Genomic DNA, 12,534 nt, shown 5'->3' on the forward strand with positions numbered 1-12,534 from the left:
GCAAGAGCCAAGAAACCAGCAAAAGACAGATGGCTGGGGAAAGGGGGCCGAGGCTCTGCATCTCTGCCGGTGGAGGCTGGTGGCTCCGATGTCAGTGGGGCGGTGAATCCGCTCTGGGTTTCAGTCAGAACTACCTAGCTCCTTTAGGGTTCTGACTGAAACCTGGAGTGGATTCACTGCCCCTCTGACATTGGAGCCACCAGCCTCCACTGTTCTCTACTACAAAGCTTTCTAAAAGAAATGCACAGCTGGATAGATAGATAGATAAAATTAAAAAAACAGCTCTGTCAATACATTGTTGGAGTTCACCGTACGCCAGGCTCCGCAGCTCCAGCGCAGTAGCAAAGATGGAGACTGTCAGGGGAGGGTCCCTGGGGCTGGAACACCTCAGACCTCGAAACACTCCCTCCGCCAACGCCCACAGCAGGCCACTGAGCACGTACGTTTGCAGGAGGGCTGCTGCCCGCTCCAGGTGCGGTTCTCCAGGCACGTCCGTGTCTCGGAGCCCATCAGCAGGAAGCCGAGGTCGCAGACGAAATGCGCGTCATGCCCCACGGCTCTCTTGTTGCCCAGCCTCCGGCCGTTTGAGGGTGCTGGCAGGAGAGCGCAGCTCTCTGTTCGGGTTTGGCGGGGGGAGAACAGCAGCAGAAGAAATGGGTGAGCAAGAGAAACCTCCTTTCCCAGGTTCCCCAGTCATGAACTAAGACATTTCTAGCTGGCCTTTCTGCCGAAAACGGTGCTCAAGGATAAAATGGGAGATGGCTGGCAAACTTGGAGAAAAGGAGGATTTAGACGCAACCAATAAATAAATACGTTCATTATGCATTGTGTGAAGGAGTGCTTCCATTTGCCCCTCCTGAATCTCTTTGTCAGTCCATTTCAGCAGATGCTGCCCCTGCCCCGCAAATTGTAACGTTCTGTGAAAGGGTAAAAAAACAACAACCTGTCTCTCTCTTTCTCCACATACTGGTATAAACAGACTCATCAAGCTTCAGCAGAGGGAGAGACAGGAAGCCGGACAGCTTCTCCGTCAGCTCTCCTGCGAGACCAGTTCCATGGGGCTCCTCCTCTCCCTGATCTGGTTCAATTCCCGCAGGTCATTAAAAGAACTCTGTAACTAGAAGAACGGTTGCCTGCCTTTGCTTGTTTTCCTTCTCCCTCCCCACCCCTTTTTCCTTTTGCGTCATGTTTTTTAGATTGTAGGCCTGAGGGCAGGAACTGTCTCATTACCGATCTTTGTAAGCAGCTCTGCGAATCTTTTTTGGCTGAAGAGTGTGGTTTAAGGTGCAATCCTATCTATGCATGTTTAGACAGAAGAAAGTCCTGCAACTCCCAGCATTCCCCAGCCAGCTATGCTGGCTGGGGAATGCTGGGAGTTGCAGGACTTTCTTCTGTCTAAACATGCATAGATAGGATTGCACCCTTAAATAACAAAGAAACCTCTATCGTATCGTGTCAGCCTCAGCAGAAGCCAGTCTCCACTGAGAGTCAGTACAGTGTAGCGGACTTCTACCAGGGAAACCTGGGTTCAAATCCTCTATCAGCCATGAAGCTCACAGGGTGACCGTAGGCCACTCCCTCTCAGGCTAACCTACCTCACAGGGTTGTTGTGAGAGAAAAAAACCCAAAGGGGTAGAATATAAATGTGACAGGCAGACAGACAGACAGACGGATGGATAAGAAACCCACAGCACAGCACAGCCTGGTCTGTCTCAGCCAGGCCCCTTTCACCGTTGCCCTGTTACCGTTGCGTTTGGCCGCCCGCTTGTTGACGTTGCCTTGCAGGACCGTCAGCTGCTTCTTGAAGTTGCGCAGACCCTGCAGCTGGGCCGCCTCGTGCGAGGACAGCAACTTCTGCACCTGCCTGATCACGCTGGACACCTGCTGCTTGCTCAGGCAGCCCTGGATCGAAAGAAGGAAGCACGGTGGGCAGGTGAGGAACCCACAAAGGCTGGGAACAACGTACGGAGGTGCGGCTGGGTGATTTTAGACGCTGAACGGAGGGAGCCATCCTATGTCCCCTAGACAGCGTCTGGCGGGCACAGGATTGTTCGGATGCCTGGCTCCGTGCTCGAAGACAGGGCTCCAAGCTCGGAGCCAGGAAACTGTGCTCCCCGCCCTCCCCACTCATAGCCAGCGCAGGGAGAACCATGCAGTAAACGGAGCGTGGAGATGGGAGAAAGGAGGTGTCCCTGGGAGCTGGGAGGGGAAGAGGCTGGGGTGGCTGGCGTAGGCCTTTTCCTATTGCTCCCCAGCCTCCTTCTCCCCCCTCCTGGAAGACTCTACTGGATGGGCAGAATCGCCCGTCTAGCTAAAATGCACAGCTCTGCAGAGGATACTTGGAAGCCTCCGAGTTCAGCGGCTCATGAGTGCCCATAGCGCAACCCACAGGATTGCGCCCTAAATGGCCTTATGGGGTGGGCAGGCTTTAGATGGCCAGGTGCATTCCTTTGGTTGCGAAGCACACGGCAAACATTTCTATTCCCCCCTCCCGCTGCTGTTCCATACTTTGAAACTCCGTCTATGTTACTGGTTTGTTAGATACTGGAATGAGCTCAGAGAAGGGGAACAAAGATGATCAGGGGACTAGAAACTAAGTCCTACGAGGAAAGATTGAAGGAACTGGCTCTGTTTAGCCTTGAGAAGAGGAGAACGAGGGGGGATATGGTAGCACTTTTCAAGTTCCTAAAGGGTTGTTGTCACACAGAAGAGGGCTGAAGACTGTTGGACACGACATAACAGGCTTAAGTTACAGGAAGGAAGATTTTGACTGAACATCAGGGAAAACTTCCTAATGGTCAGAGCAGTCAGGCCATGGAGCCAGCTGCCTGGCGAGGTGCTGGGCTCTCCGTCGCTGGAGGCCTTCAAGCAGAGAGTGGGCAGTCACCTGTCTGGGATGCTGTAAACCAGGCGGGGGTGGACTCAATGGCCTCTGTGGCCCCTTCCAACTCTATGATTTTGTGATTCTGCAAATAACAACAAAACTGTTCGCCAACCCTGGTTTCGGAACATACTCTGAGCATGTGCAGTTTTGCGTTTTATACTAGGGCTGTGTACCACTTCAGCCTGAAGCCCGAACTCTGAGCCGAGGTGTGGCACTTTGGCCACTTTTGAGGCGAGGCGAGACGAGGCGGAGGGAGCATGAAGCAGCCCAAGGTGGCTCGAGTTGCTCCAAAGAGCTTTAGCGCACTTTGGAGCGATCCAAAAGCCCAGCCACACTGCCACCCAGCCCCCAGCTCTTGGGACGTGCGCCAGCCACCATCTTCTTGTTCCAGGGAGTCGCCATTTTTAAAGCAAGAAGCCGGCAGATGGCACATGTCCCGAGGGACAGGTAAGGAGCTGGGGGGTGTGGGGGGGGCAGGATTTGGCCATCTGAATCCTGCTTCAGCTCTGGAGGCCAAAGTGGGTTGGGTGCCCCCGAATCAGCCCAAAGTGAATTGAGCCCACCGCAGAAGCCCTGAAGCGGCCGCCGAGGCAGAGTGGGGGGTCCCTGCACAGCCCTATTTTAAAATTACTTAAGTCATAGCACCATCATGACTAAGGAATAAAATGGAGTTTGCTTCTGGCTCTGCCAGTCCCTGGGTAGTCATTTGGGGCCCAGTCCTAGCCACACCTCTGAGAAAATACAGTGAGTTAGCTTGATGCCCACAAAGACAACGGACCATGCGCGCACAGGCGCAAAGTGCCATGGGGTCTTGAGCTGGGGCCACAGTCCAGTCAGTGTACTCCTTTGCCGGAGGCTGGCCTGATCTCCGCAGCGCTATAGCACCACCACTGCAGATGGCCAGAGAGCGGCACAGCAGCTTCCAGCCCAGCAGTGATCAGGTGACCCAAGTTGCCAGTTGCATCCCATCAGCCCCTAGAAAGTTGCTGACCCTGGGTAGGTTCTGCAGTCCATTGCTAACAGATGTACGGGCATCTGTGGGGCTGGCATGTGAGTACAAGACCTCGTACACAAGGGGTTAGATCCAGATCTAGTCATACGTAGAGGAGACCCATTGAAATCAAGGGGATTTAAGTTATTCAGGATTCTGTTACATGATTCTGATTCTAAGTGATGTCCCATAGATTTAAATGGGTCTACTCTAAGTATGACTAAATCGGGATCCAACCCAAGAATTTGGGCTTGCTCAGTGCAGCACTCAGTGCAGGGAGGATGGCACAATAGCGACCCTCCATCACTTTACAGATGAACACAGGTGGCTGGACAGATGGAGCCAAGATGGGTCCCCCAAGAAACAAGAGGGAGGCATCGGCATGCTCAGAGGCACCTTGAAGTTTGCAGAACTACAAGAAATCTTTTTTAAAAAACGTAAGGGGGCAACGAACGGTCCAATGATGACTGAGCCATGCAACGTCGAGCGTCCCGTAGAGAAGATCACTGGAAAACCAGGAGATCCTTGAACTTCTATGGTAGGGCGCAGAACCCCCGCTGGGGCTCCCAATCTGACCCTATGGGGTTCCCCAAATGGCCACACACCCCTCCTCTGGCCTCACTCCCTTCCACTGATCATTTGACGGTTTCCCAGCCCACCCCTGGAACGCGGCCCCTGAGAGCTTCTCCAAAGTGCTTCCCCCCGCCCAGGCTGGAAGAGGCTCAACACTCCTCTGAGACACTGGCCCACCCCCAGCCACGTGGACATCTGGAAACAAAGGCTGCCTGCCTGCACGCACCACATGCGAGAGGCCTGATCAAGGGTAGGGTGGCCACGTGTCCTCCTTTACAGAGGACAGTCCTCTGTTGGAAGGGCTCTCCTGTCCAGCCCCAAGTCCAGTTTAAAGGGAAAGAACCCTCCGAAGGGAGAACAGGGGCCTTAACGCGGCCTATCCACAGTTCCCAGATCCAGAAGGACAAGTGGTCACCTGGTCAACAGTCCTTCCCGTGATCGTATTTCTATTTAAATTATGGTCCTTATTTCTGAATCTGCTGCTATACATATAAATTAGCAGATGCAAATATTAGGCTAATCCATGTCTCTCAGCTTTTGCTGTCTTCTTTTTTTGGTGGTGCATAAGTGGCCACCCGCATCAGAGATTTTTCACCCAGTCTGACCCAGGGAAAAGTTTGCTGTAACACAAAAAAGTTTGCTGTAAGCCAGCTCCCGCACCCCTGCCGCCACTCCTGCCCCAGTAGGAACCCTCTTTGTGCGCCTGGGGACATCTCCTCCACTTCTGCCTGGGGGTTCCTGGGTCTCAAGGTTTGGCCTGAAGTTCTGGGGGTTTAGCCTTCTTCTCAGGGTCTCTGAGAAAAGGGTTAAAATCTGGAGGGGGGGATTCTTCACTTTGCAAGAGCTTTTGCTGTTAGCCCCCGCACCGTGTCCGCATCGGGACTCACTCTTGCCAAAGGCCACCAGACTCTTGCTCTGCCCACTGGATTTACTTATTATTAACTCAAAATATTTTTATGTTGCTCCTCAGCCAAAACGGCTCCTGGAGCAGCTTACATCCACTCAATGAAACACGACAATCCCTGCTCACATGCTTATGATCTAAAAGGCACAGCACACAAGGAAAAACAGATGGGGAGGGAAGAGGAAAACATGAAATAGTTTTTCCCACAGGGCTGGTGGAATGGCCCCACTTTCCCTCTCATCTCCCTCTCCACTGGACTTGCCAGGCACTGTTCCATGCGACCATCTTCCAGTCCCTGGGCTACAAGGGGCACCATGGCTCCCCCCGCCCCCCAGGAAACAGCTTTCTGCCCTCTTACCTGGGTGCTGCTCAGCGGCAGCCACAGGGTGCCCAGGGCCATCACCACCAGTGCCACCACCTTGGGCTGCATCTTGTGCTCTCTGGTAGACGGAGGGAGGGAATGGCTCCTCTGCACAGCTGCTTTGGCAAGATAAAAACAGGGGAGGGGAGCCAGTGAGAGGGCAGCCAGAGTTCCTGCCCCCCGCCATTCAACAGGGCAGGCCTTCAAGGGGCCTTCCCAAGGGAGGAGGGGGCAGGCCTTCAAAGCCTACTGGAAACCTCCACATTTCCCTCCCCAAATTCCGCCCCGTCCTGCTCCACAAAGACGTTCTATCCACACTGCAAACCAAGGGGTTGGATCCAGACTTAGTCTTACTTAGAGTCATAGAAATAAATGGGGCTTCAGTTAGTCGCGACTCCCTCGAAGTCGCACGGTTGAAATCAATGGTGCCGCTAGGCCCTGGGTGTCATGGATTTGGGGGTGCGGCGTGGGGAGGCACCTTTAGACAGCCTTGTGTATTATTCCCCTTGTGAAACACACAACTAAAATTTCTCCCCCCCCCACGCACCTCCAACCGCCATGCTTTAAAACGGCTTCTACATTCCTGATGCGTTAGAACAACAACAACACTTTACCAACCCTGAGGAAAAAGAAGTACTCTGAGCATGTGCAGTTTTGCATTTTAAGTTTGCTTAAATCACAGCACCGTTGTGGCTACAGGAGGAAAGCGGTGCTTCAGCTGCCCTGCTGCTCCCATCACCTGCTCCGGGGGGGGGGTCATTTGGAGGCCCTGGACTTTGTCCCCAAGGTCCAGTCCGCGCTGCACCACCGCTTGAGATCAGTGGGGCTTCAGGTAGTCATGGATTACATGGATTCCTTGGATTCCAATAGGTCTCTAAGTATGGGTAGATCTGGACCCAAGCCCTCGACTGCCAGCTGACCAGGAAATGAACCCTTCTCCCCCCTGCGACCTGCAGAAAGCAGCAGATGTGGTGGTGCACAGCAGGAGAGCAGCGCAATTGCCCGTGCTGCTCAGGCCGCTGTTCTCATGGGGCAGCAACAGGGGCCACGTCTGCAGTTGGCATCCAGCTTGCATCAGCCTCATGCCAACAGCCGGGCCACCCCGCAAGGAGGCACGGGGCCGGCAGCTGGCGGGCGCTGAGGACCCTCCGCTGGACCCCCCCCCCGCCCGCTTTCCCGTGCCCTCCAGATGGATGGGACTCCAGCTCTCCTCGCCCGTAACCGTGGGCCACGCTGGCTGGGAGCGACGGGGGCTGCAGCCCCACGCCGCCGGAGGGCACCCGGCTGGGGCAAGCTGCCCCGCGCCTGCACAGCACTGCCGCGGCCGGAGTCCCCCGAGGGGAACGCGGGACGAGGCATCCGGTCCACGCGTGGCGCGGGCCACTGTCCGAGGCAGCGGACCCAGGAGGGGGCGAGCGGCGCGCAGGGCGAGGCGCGGCGCGCCGGACCCGAGCCCAAGGGGCCGCAGGGCCCCCTCACGGGCCCGCCGCTCCGAGGAAGGCCGCCGGGCCCGCCTGGCAAGGGTTTGAGGAGCGGCTTCCGCCGGGGGGCGCGCGGAGGGGGCACCACTGCAGCCGCCCCCGGCCTGGCGCCCTCCGGCGGCGTCGGACTGCAGCTGCCATCATCCCCCGTCAGCACGAGCCGCGCTAGCTGGGACGACGGGCAGCGCCGGGCTGCGGGCAGGGGCGGCGGGGACGCGCGCCGCCCCCTCTCGCCAGGCGCCCCTCCGCCCTGCCAGCCGCGCAGGGGCGAGGGCCGCCGCGGCGGGCCGAATCCGACGGGGCCCCGGAAGGGCGCTGCGGCAGCCGCCGCCTTGGCGCGCCGTGCCCGGCCCGGCGCGGCTCCGCGGCAGCGCCCCTGCTTCGGCTGCGGGGGGCCCCGGGCTCGGTCCCCGGCAGCGCCTCCAGGCCGGGCGGGGAAGCGCCCGCCTGCGCCCCCCGGGAGAGCCGCTGCTGCCGGTCCGCGCCGGCAACGCCGGGCCGGAGGGCGCGAGGCGGCTGCCGAGGAGGGGCACAGACCTGGGCGGCGGCGCGGGCCGGGGGAGGCCGCGCGGGCGGCGGAGCTCCTTCCGCCGGCGGCGCCCGGCTGCTCTGCGCCGCCCTCCTGCGGGGACCTCGCTCGGATCGCCGTCCGCGGGGCTCGCTGTCCCCCGGGCCGAGGCGGGCGGGAGCCGCGCGGGCAGCTCCACGGGCGGGAGCCTTGGCGCGCCGCGGGCCCGCGCCGCCGGCCGCGGCGACCCCTTTCCGGCCAGCCGCGCGCCGGGGCCGCCCCCTCGGCAGAAGGCGCGGGCCGGCCCTGGGGGCTCGCCCTCCTCTTCCCCCCGCGGGCCCCCGTGGCTTAGGCGCCGCAGAAGAGGGGCGCAGGTCCGCATAGCGTTCGCACGTCCTGGCTCACACGCACCGCTGCACGTGCCGGAAGAATTCCCGTAGCTGCAGTAGGGCGCGTTACGCCCGACCGCGGCGGAGGCGGGGCGCTCCGGTGGCCGCGGGGCCGTGCGCGTGACCCGCCCGGGATTTCACCGGGAACCGCAGCGGAGCCCTCCCAGGGCCGGCGGCACGCCTGGGGCGGCCCCGTAGAGCCCCGACTGGTTCCGAGCGCCCCTCGGAGCGCAGCCCGCGCCCGCCGGCACCCCCGGAGCCCCGGCCTCCTCTGCCCGGCCACACGGTGGCCGGGTGACCCGTCTGGGCCGCTGGCCCGCGGCCGGCTGCAGCGGGCCGCGGACGGGCATCTCCAAGCCGCTCGCTTGCTCCGCCGCCCCCCGGCCGGGCTCCGCGGAGACTCGCGGCGGGGGAAAGCCGCCGCCGGGCTGCGCCTCGCGCCCCGCTGCCCGGCTTGCCCCAGCGGCCCTGGCTGGCGCGGCTGGCCTGTCGCCCGCAGCCCGGCGGCGCGGCTCGCCAGAGGGGGCAGACGCCCTCCGGCACCGCCGGCTGCCCGGGGCCCCGGCGGGGCTGCTGCGCCCCACTGGCCGCTTCTCGCCGCCTCCGCAGCCCCGCCTCGGCCCGGTCCAGCCCGACGCCGCGCAGAGGCGGGGAGCTTCCCGCAGGAAGGCGCCGAGGGCGCGCCGGCCGCCCGGCACGGAGCAGAGCTGCGGGGGCCGGCGGGATTCGCGAAAGCCCGGCTGAGGAGCAGCGCCCGCGCCCCGCTGGACCCGGCGCCGGAGAGCGGGCTCCGCTGCTCCGCTCGCCCGGCTTGGCCGCCGCCTCGGCTCCCGTTAGCCACGGGCGGGGGGGGGGGGGGGAGAAGGCAGAAGACGCGCGCCTGCTGTCCCCGCTCCTGTGCAGCCAAGAGCCGTGTGCGGGTTGGATCCGGGACGGACATTCCTCTCGAGGAAGGGCTCGGCTTGCGGACTGCCCCTCTGCTCGGCTTGGGGGATCCCGCTCCCCCGGGCCACACAGCTCACCCGATTCGACGGGATCTCCTGACTCTCTGTGCTGCAATTCCAGCGGGGCTACTTCCATCGGCGCAGTTGATCCGGTGTAAATCTGGATCCAGCCTCGGGTGTGCGGGGCACAAATCAGGTAATTGTTAGAGGAGGAAAGGGTTCATCTCCTCCACACCTTGGGACGAGGGCCCCCAGATCCAATGGGGCGGGGGGCGGGGGGCTTGTTTTAAGCCTAAAAGGTAGACTGGGCAAGATTTCTCACATGCTGTGCTGTGAACTGCCAGGGGGTCTTGGACAAGCCTCAGTCCCTCCCCTCTGCAATTTGGGGGATGCTAATACTGGCCTTGTGATACGTTCCATGGGGTTTTCTTGGCAAGAATCCTGGAGTGGATTGCCATTTCCTTCTCCAGTGGACCACATTTTGTCAGAACTCTCTGCCATGACCTGTCCGTCTTGGGTGGCCCTGCACGGCATACCTGATGGCTTCACTGAGTTACGCAAGCCCCTTCACCACCACAAGGCAGTGATCCAAGATTGATTATGTCCTTTGCAGCCAAAGATGGAGAAGCTCCATACAGTCAGTAAAAACAAGACCTGGAGCTGACTGTGGCTCAGATCATGAACTGCTTCTTGCAAAATTTCAGCTTAAATTGAGGAACGTAGGGAAAAACACTAAACCATTCAGGTATGACCTAAATCCTATCCCTGATGAATATACAGTGGAGGTGAGGAATAGATTTCAGGGATTAGACCTGATAGACAGAGTGCCTGAGGAACTATGGACGGCGGTCCGTAACATTGTTCAGGAGGCAGCAACTCAATCCATCCCAAAGAAAAAGAAATGCAAGAAAGCCAAGTGGCTGTCTGATGAGGCTTTACAAGTAGCTGAGGAAAGAAGGGAAGCAAAAAGCAAGGGAGAAAGGGGAAGATATATCCAACTGAATGTAGAGTTCCAGAGAATAGCAAGGAGAGACAAGAAGGCCTTAAATGAACAATGCAAAGAAATCGAGGAAAACAACAGAAAGACTAGAGATCTCTTCAAGAAAATCGGAGATCTCAAGGGAACGTTTTGTGCAAAGACGGGCATGATAAAGGACAAAGAAGGCAGGGACCTAACAGAAGCAGATGAGATTAAGAAGAGGTGGAAAGAATACACAGAAGAACTATACAGGAAAGATCTGAATGTCCCTGATAGCCATGATAGTGCGGTCACTGAACTTGAGCCGGACATCCTCGAGAGTGAAGTCAAGTGGGCCTTAGGAAGCATTAGTAACAACAAAGCTAGCGGAGATGACAATATTCCAGCTGAGCTATTTAAAATCCTAAAAGATGATGCTGTTAAAGTGCTGCATTCAATATGCCAACAAATCTGGAACACTCAACAGTGGCCGCAAGACTGGAAAAGGTCAGTTTACATTCCAGTTCCAAAGAAGGTCAACGCCAAAGAGTGTTCAAACTACCGCACCGTTGCGCTCATTTCACATGCCAGCAAGGTGATGCTCAAAATCCTACAAGCTAGGCTTCAGCAGTATGCGAACCGAGAACTACCGGAAGTACAAGCTGGTTTTCGAAGAGGCAGAGGAACTAGAGATCAAATCGCCAACATTCGCCGGATCATGGAGAAAGCAAGAGAATTCCAGAAAAACGTCTATTTCTGCTTCATTGACTACGCTAAAGCCTTTGATTGTGTGGATCACAACAGACTGTGGCAAATTCTGAAAGAGATGGGAGTACCAGACCACCTTACCTGTCTCCTGAGAAACCTGTACGAGGGTCAAGAAGCAACAGTAAGAACCAGACATGGAACAACCGAGTGGTTCAAAATTGGGAAAGGAGTACGACAAGGCTGCATATTGTCACCCTGCTTATTTAACTTATATGCAGAGTACATCATGAGAAATGCCGGGTTGGATGAATCAGAGGTCGGAATTAGGATTGCCGGGAGAATTATCAACAACCTCTGATACGCAGACGATACCACCCTAATGGCAGAAAGCGAAGAGGATCTCAAGAGCCTCTTGTTGAGGGTGAAAGAGGAGAGTGCAAAAGCTGGTTTGAAACTCAACATTAAAAAAACGAAGATCATGGCATCTGGCCCCGTCACTTCCTGGCATATGGAAGGGGAAGAAATGGCAGCAGTGACAGATTTTACTTTTTTGGGCTCCAAGATCACCGCAGATGGTGACTGTAGCCATGAAATTAAAAGACGCTTGTTCCTTGGGAGGAAAGCTATGGCCAACCTAGACAGCATAGTAAGAAGCAGAGACATCACCTTGCCGACAAAGGTTGGTCTAATCAAAGCTATGGTTTTCCCAGTAGTAATGTATGGCTGTGAGAGCTGGACTATAAGGAAGGCTGAGCGCCGAAGAATTGATGCTTTCGAACTGTGGTGCTGGAGAAGACTCTTGCGAGTCCCCTGGACTGCAAGGAGGTCAAATCAGTCCATCCTCAAGGAAATCAACCCTGAGTGCTCATTGGAAGGACAGATCCTGAAGCTGAAGCTCAAATATTTTGGCCACCTAATGCGAAGAGAAAACTCTCTGGAAAAGACCCTGATGCTGGGAAAGACTGAAGGCAAAAGGAGAAGGGGACGGCAGAGGATGAGATGGCTAGATAGCATCACCGATGCAATGAATATGAACTTGAGCACGCTCCGGGAGAGAGCGCAGGACAGGAGGGCCTGGCGTGCTATGGTCCATGGGGTCACAAAGAGTCCGACACGACTGAACAACAAATACTGGCCTGCCTTGCAGGGGTGTGGTAAGTCATGCCTGAGATAACTCTCTTGCCCCCACCAGAGACATGCACTGCTGTTGCTTCTGCGGTGTGCTCCCCACGTCGTGCCTGGTAAGAACACCTGGAGGAGGGAAATATCATGGGAGGCACCAAAGGCACAGCCGCACAGGTAGCTCTCTTGGCCGGGGCGTGGGGGTGTGAAAGAGCAAGGGCAGAAAACGGATGAAGGGTGTGTGTTTTTAAAGGAGTTCGCATGAGAATGCTCCAGTGCTTGAATTATGGAGAACAGGCAAGGGCACCTTAATGAAATCCAGAATCTCCACTTCTTAACTTACCCCGTGATTAGTCAAATCATTTCCCCCCCTTCTAAAACAGTAGCTAAGGAGACCAGCCTCCCCCCACCCCATTTGAGCACTGGGATGGCTCTGGTGAACGCAGGAGCTGGCATGTTGGTACCTGTGTGAGAGAAGGCCACTTGCAAAGGAGATTAGATGGTTCGCCTCTTGTCTCCCCCCTACTAAAATAACTATTTACATTGGGTAGGATCCGGACTTAGTCGTACTTAGAGTAGGCCCACTGAAATCAATGGAACTTAAGCTAATTATAACAGCAAAGAGCCTTGCAGGACTCTAAAGATGAAAGGTAAAAGCCAACATAAGTCCTACTTAGAGTAGGCCCATTGACTCCCGTAAGTCCCACTCTA

The 12,534-nt window shown here is 57.2% G+C and overlaps 1 protein-coding gene across 4 annotated transcripts in view; it reads right to left on the reverse strand.

Annotated features, from left to right (window-relative positions):
• The window catches only part of LOC146339120 (fibulin-7-like), a 40,184-nt gene that overhangs the window by 9,883 nt on the left and 17,767 nt on the right, over positions 1–12,534 (reverse strand). Inside the window, exons 1-4 of one of the 4 annotated variants that reach the window (XM_084812210.1) lie at positions 8,114–8,479; positions 5,711–5,829; positions 1,746–1,902; positions 444–614 (exon numbers count right to left, since the gene is read on the reverse strand). In XM_084812210.1, coding sequence (XP_084668336.1) covers positions 444–614; positions 1,746–1,902; positions 5,711–5,782 — 400 coding nt within the window. In that variant the 5' untranslated portion in view covers positions 5,783–5,829; positions 8,114–8,479. Of the gene's footprint in view, positions 1–443; positions 615–1,745; positions 1,903–5,710; positions 5,830–6,452; positions 7,447–7,731; positions 7,945–8,113; positions 8,480–12,534 lie in introns of those variants that run through there. The other 3 variants (XM_084812211.1, XM_084812212.1, XM_084812213.1) reach the window with 3 other exon arrangements.

This window comes from Heloderma suspectum, chromosome 8 (genome assembly GCF_057233095.1).
Source record: "Heloderma suspectum isolate Gila_16-S chromosome 8, 16-S_ref, whole genome shotgun sequence".
Lineage (NCBI taxonomy): Eukaryota > Metazoa > Chordata > Lepidosauria > Squamata > Helodermatidae > Heloderma > Heloderma suspectum.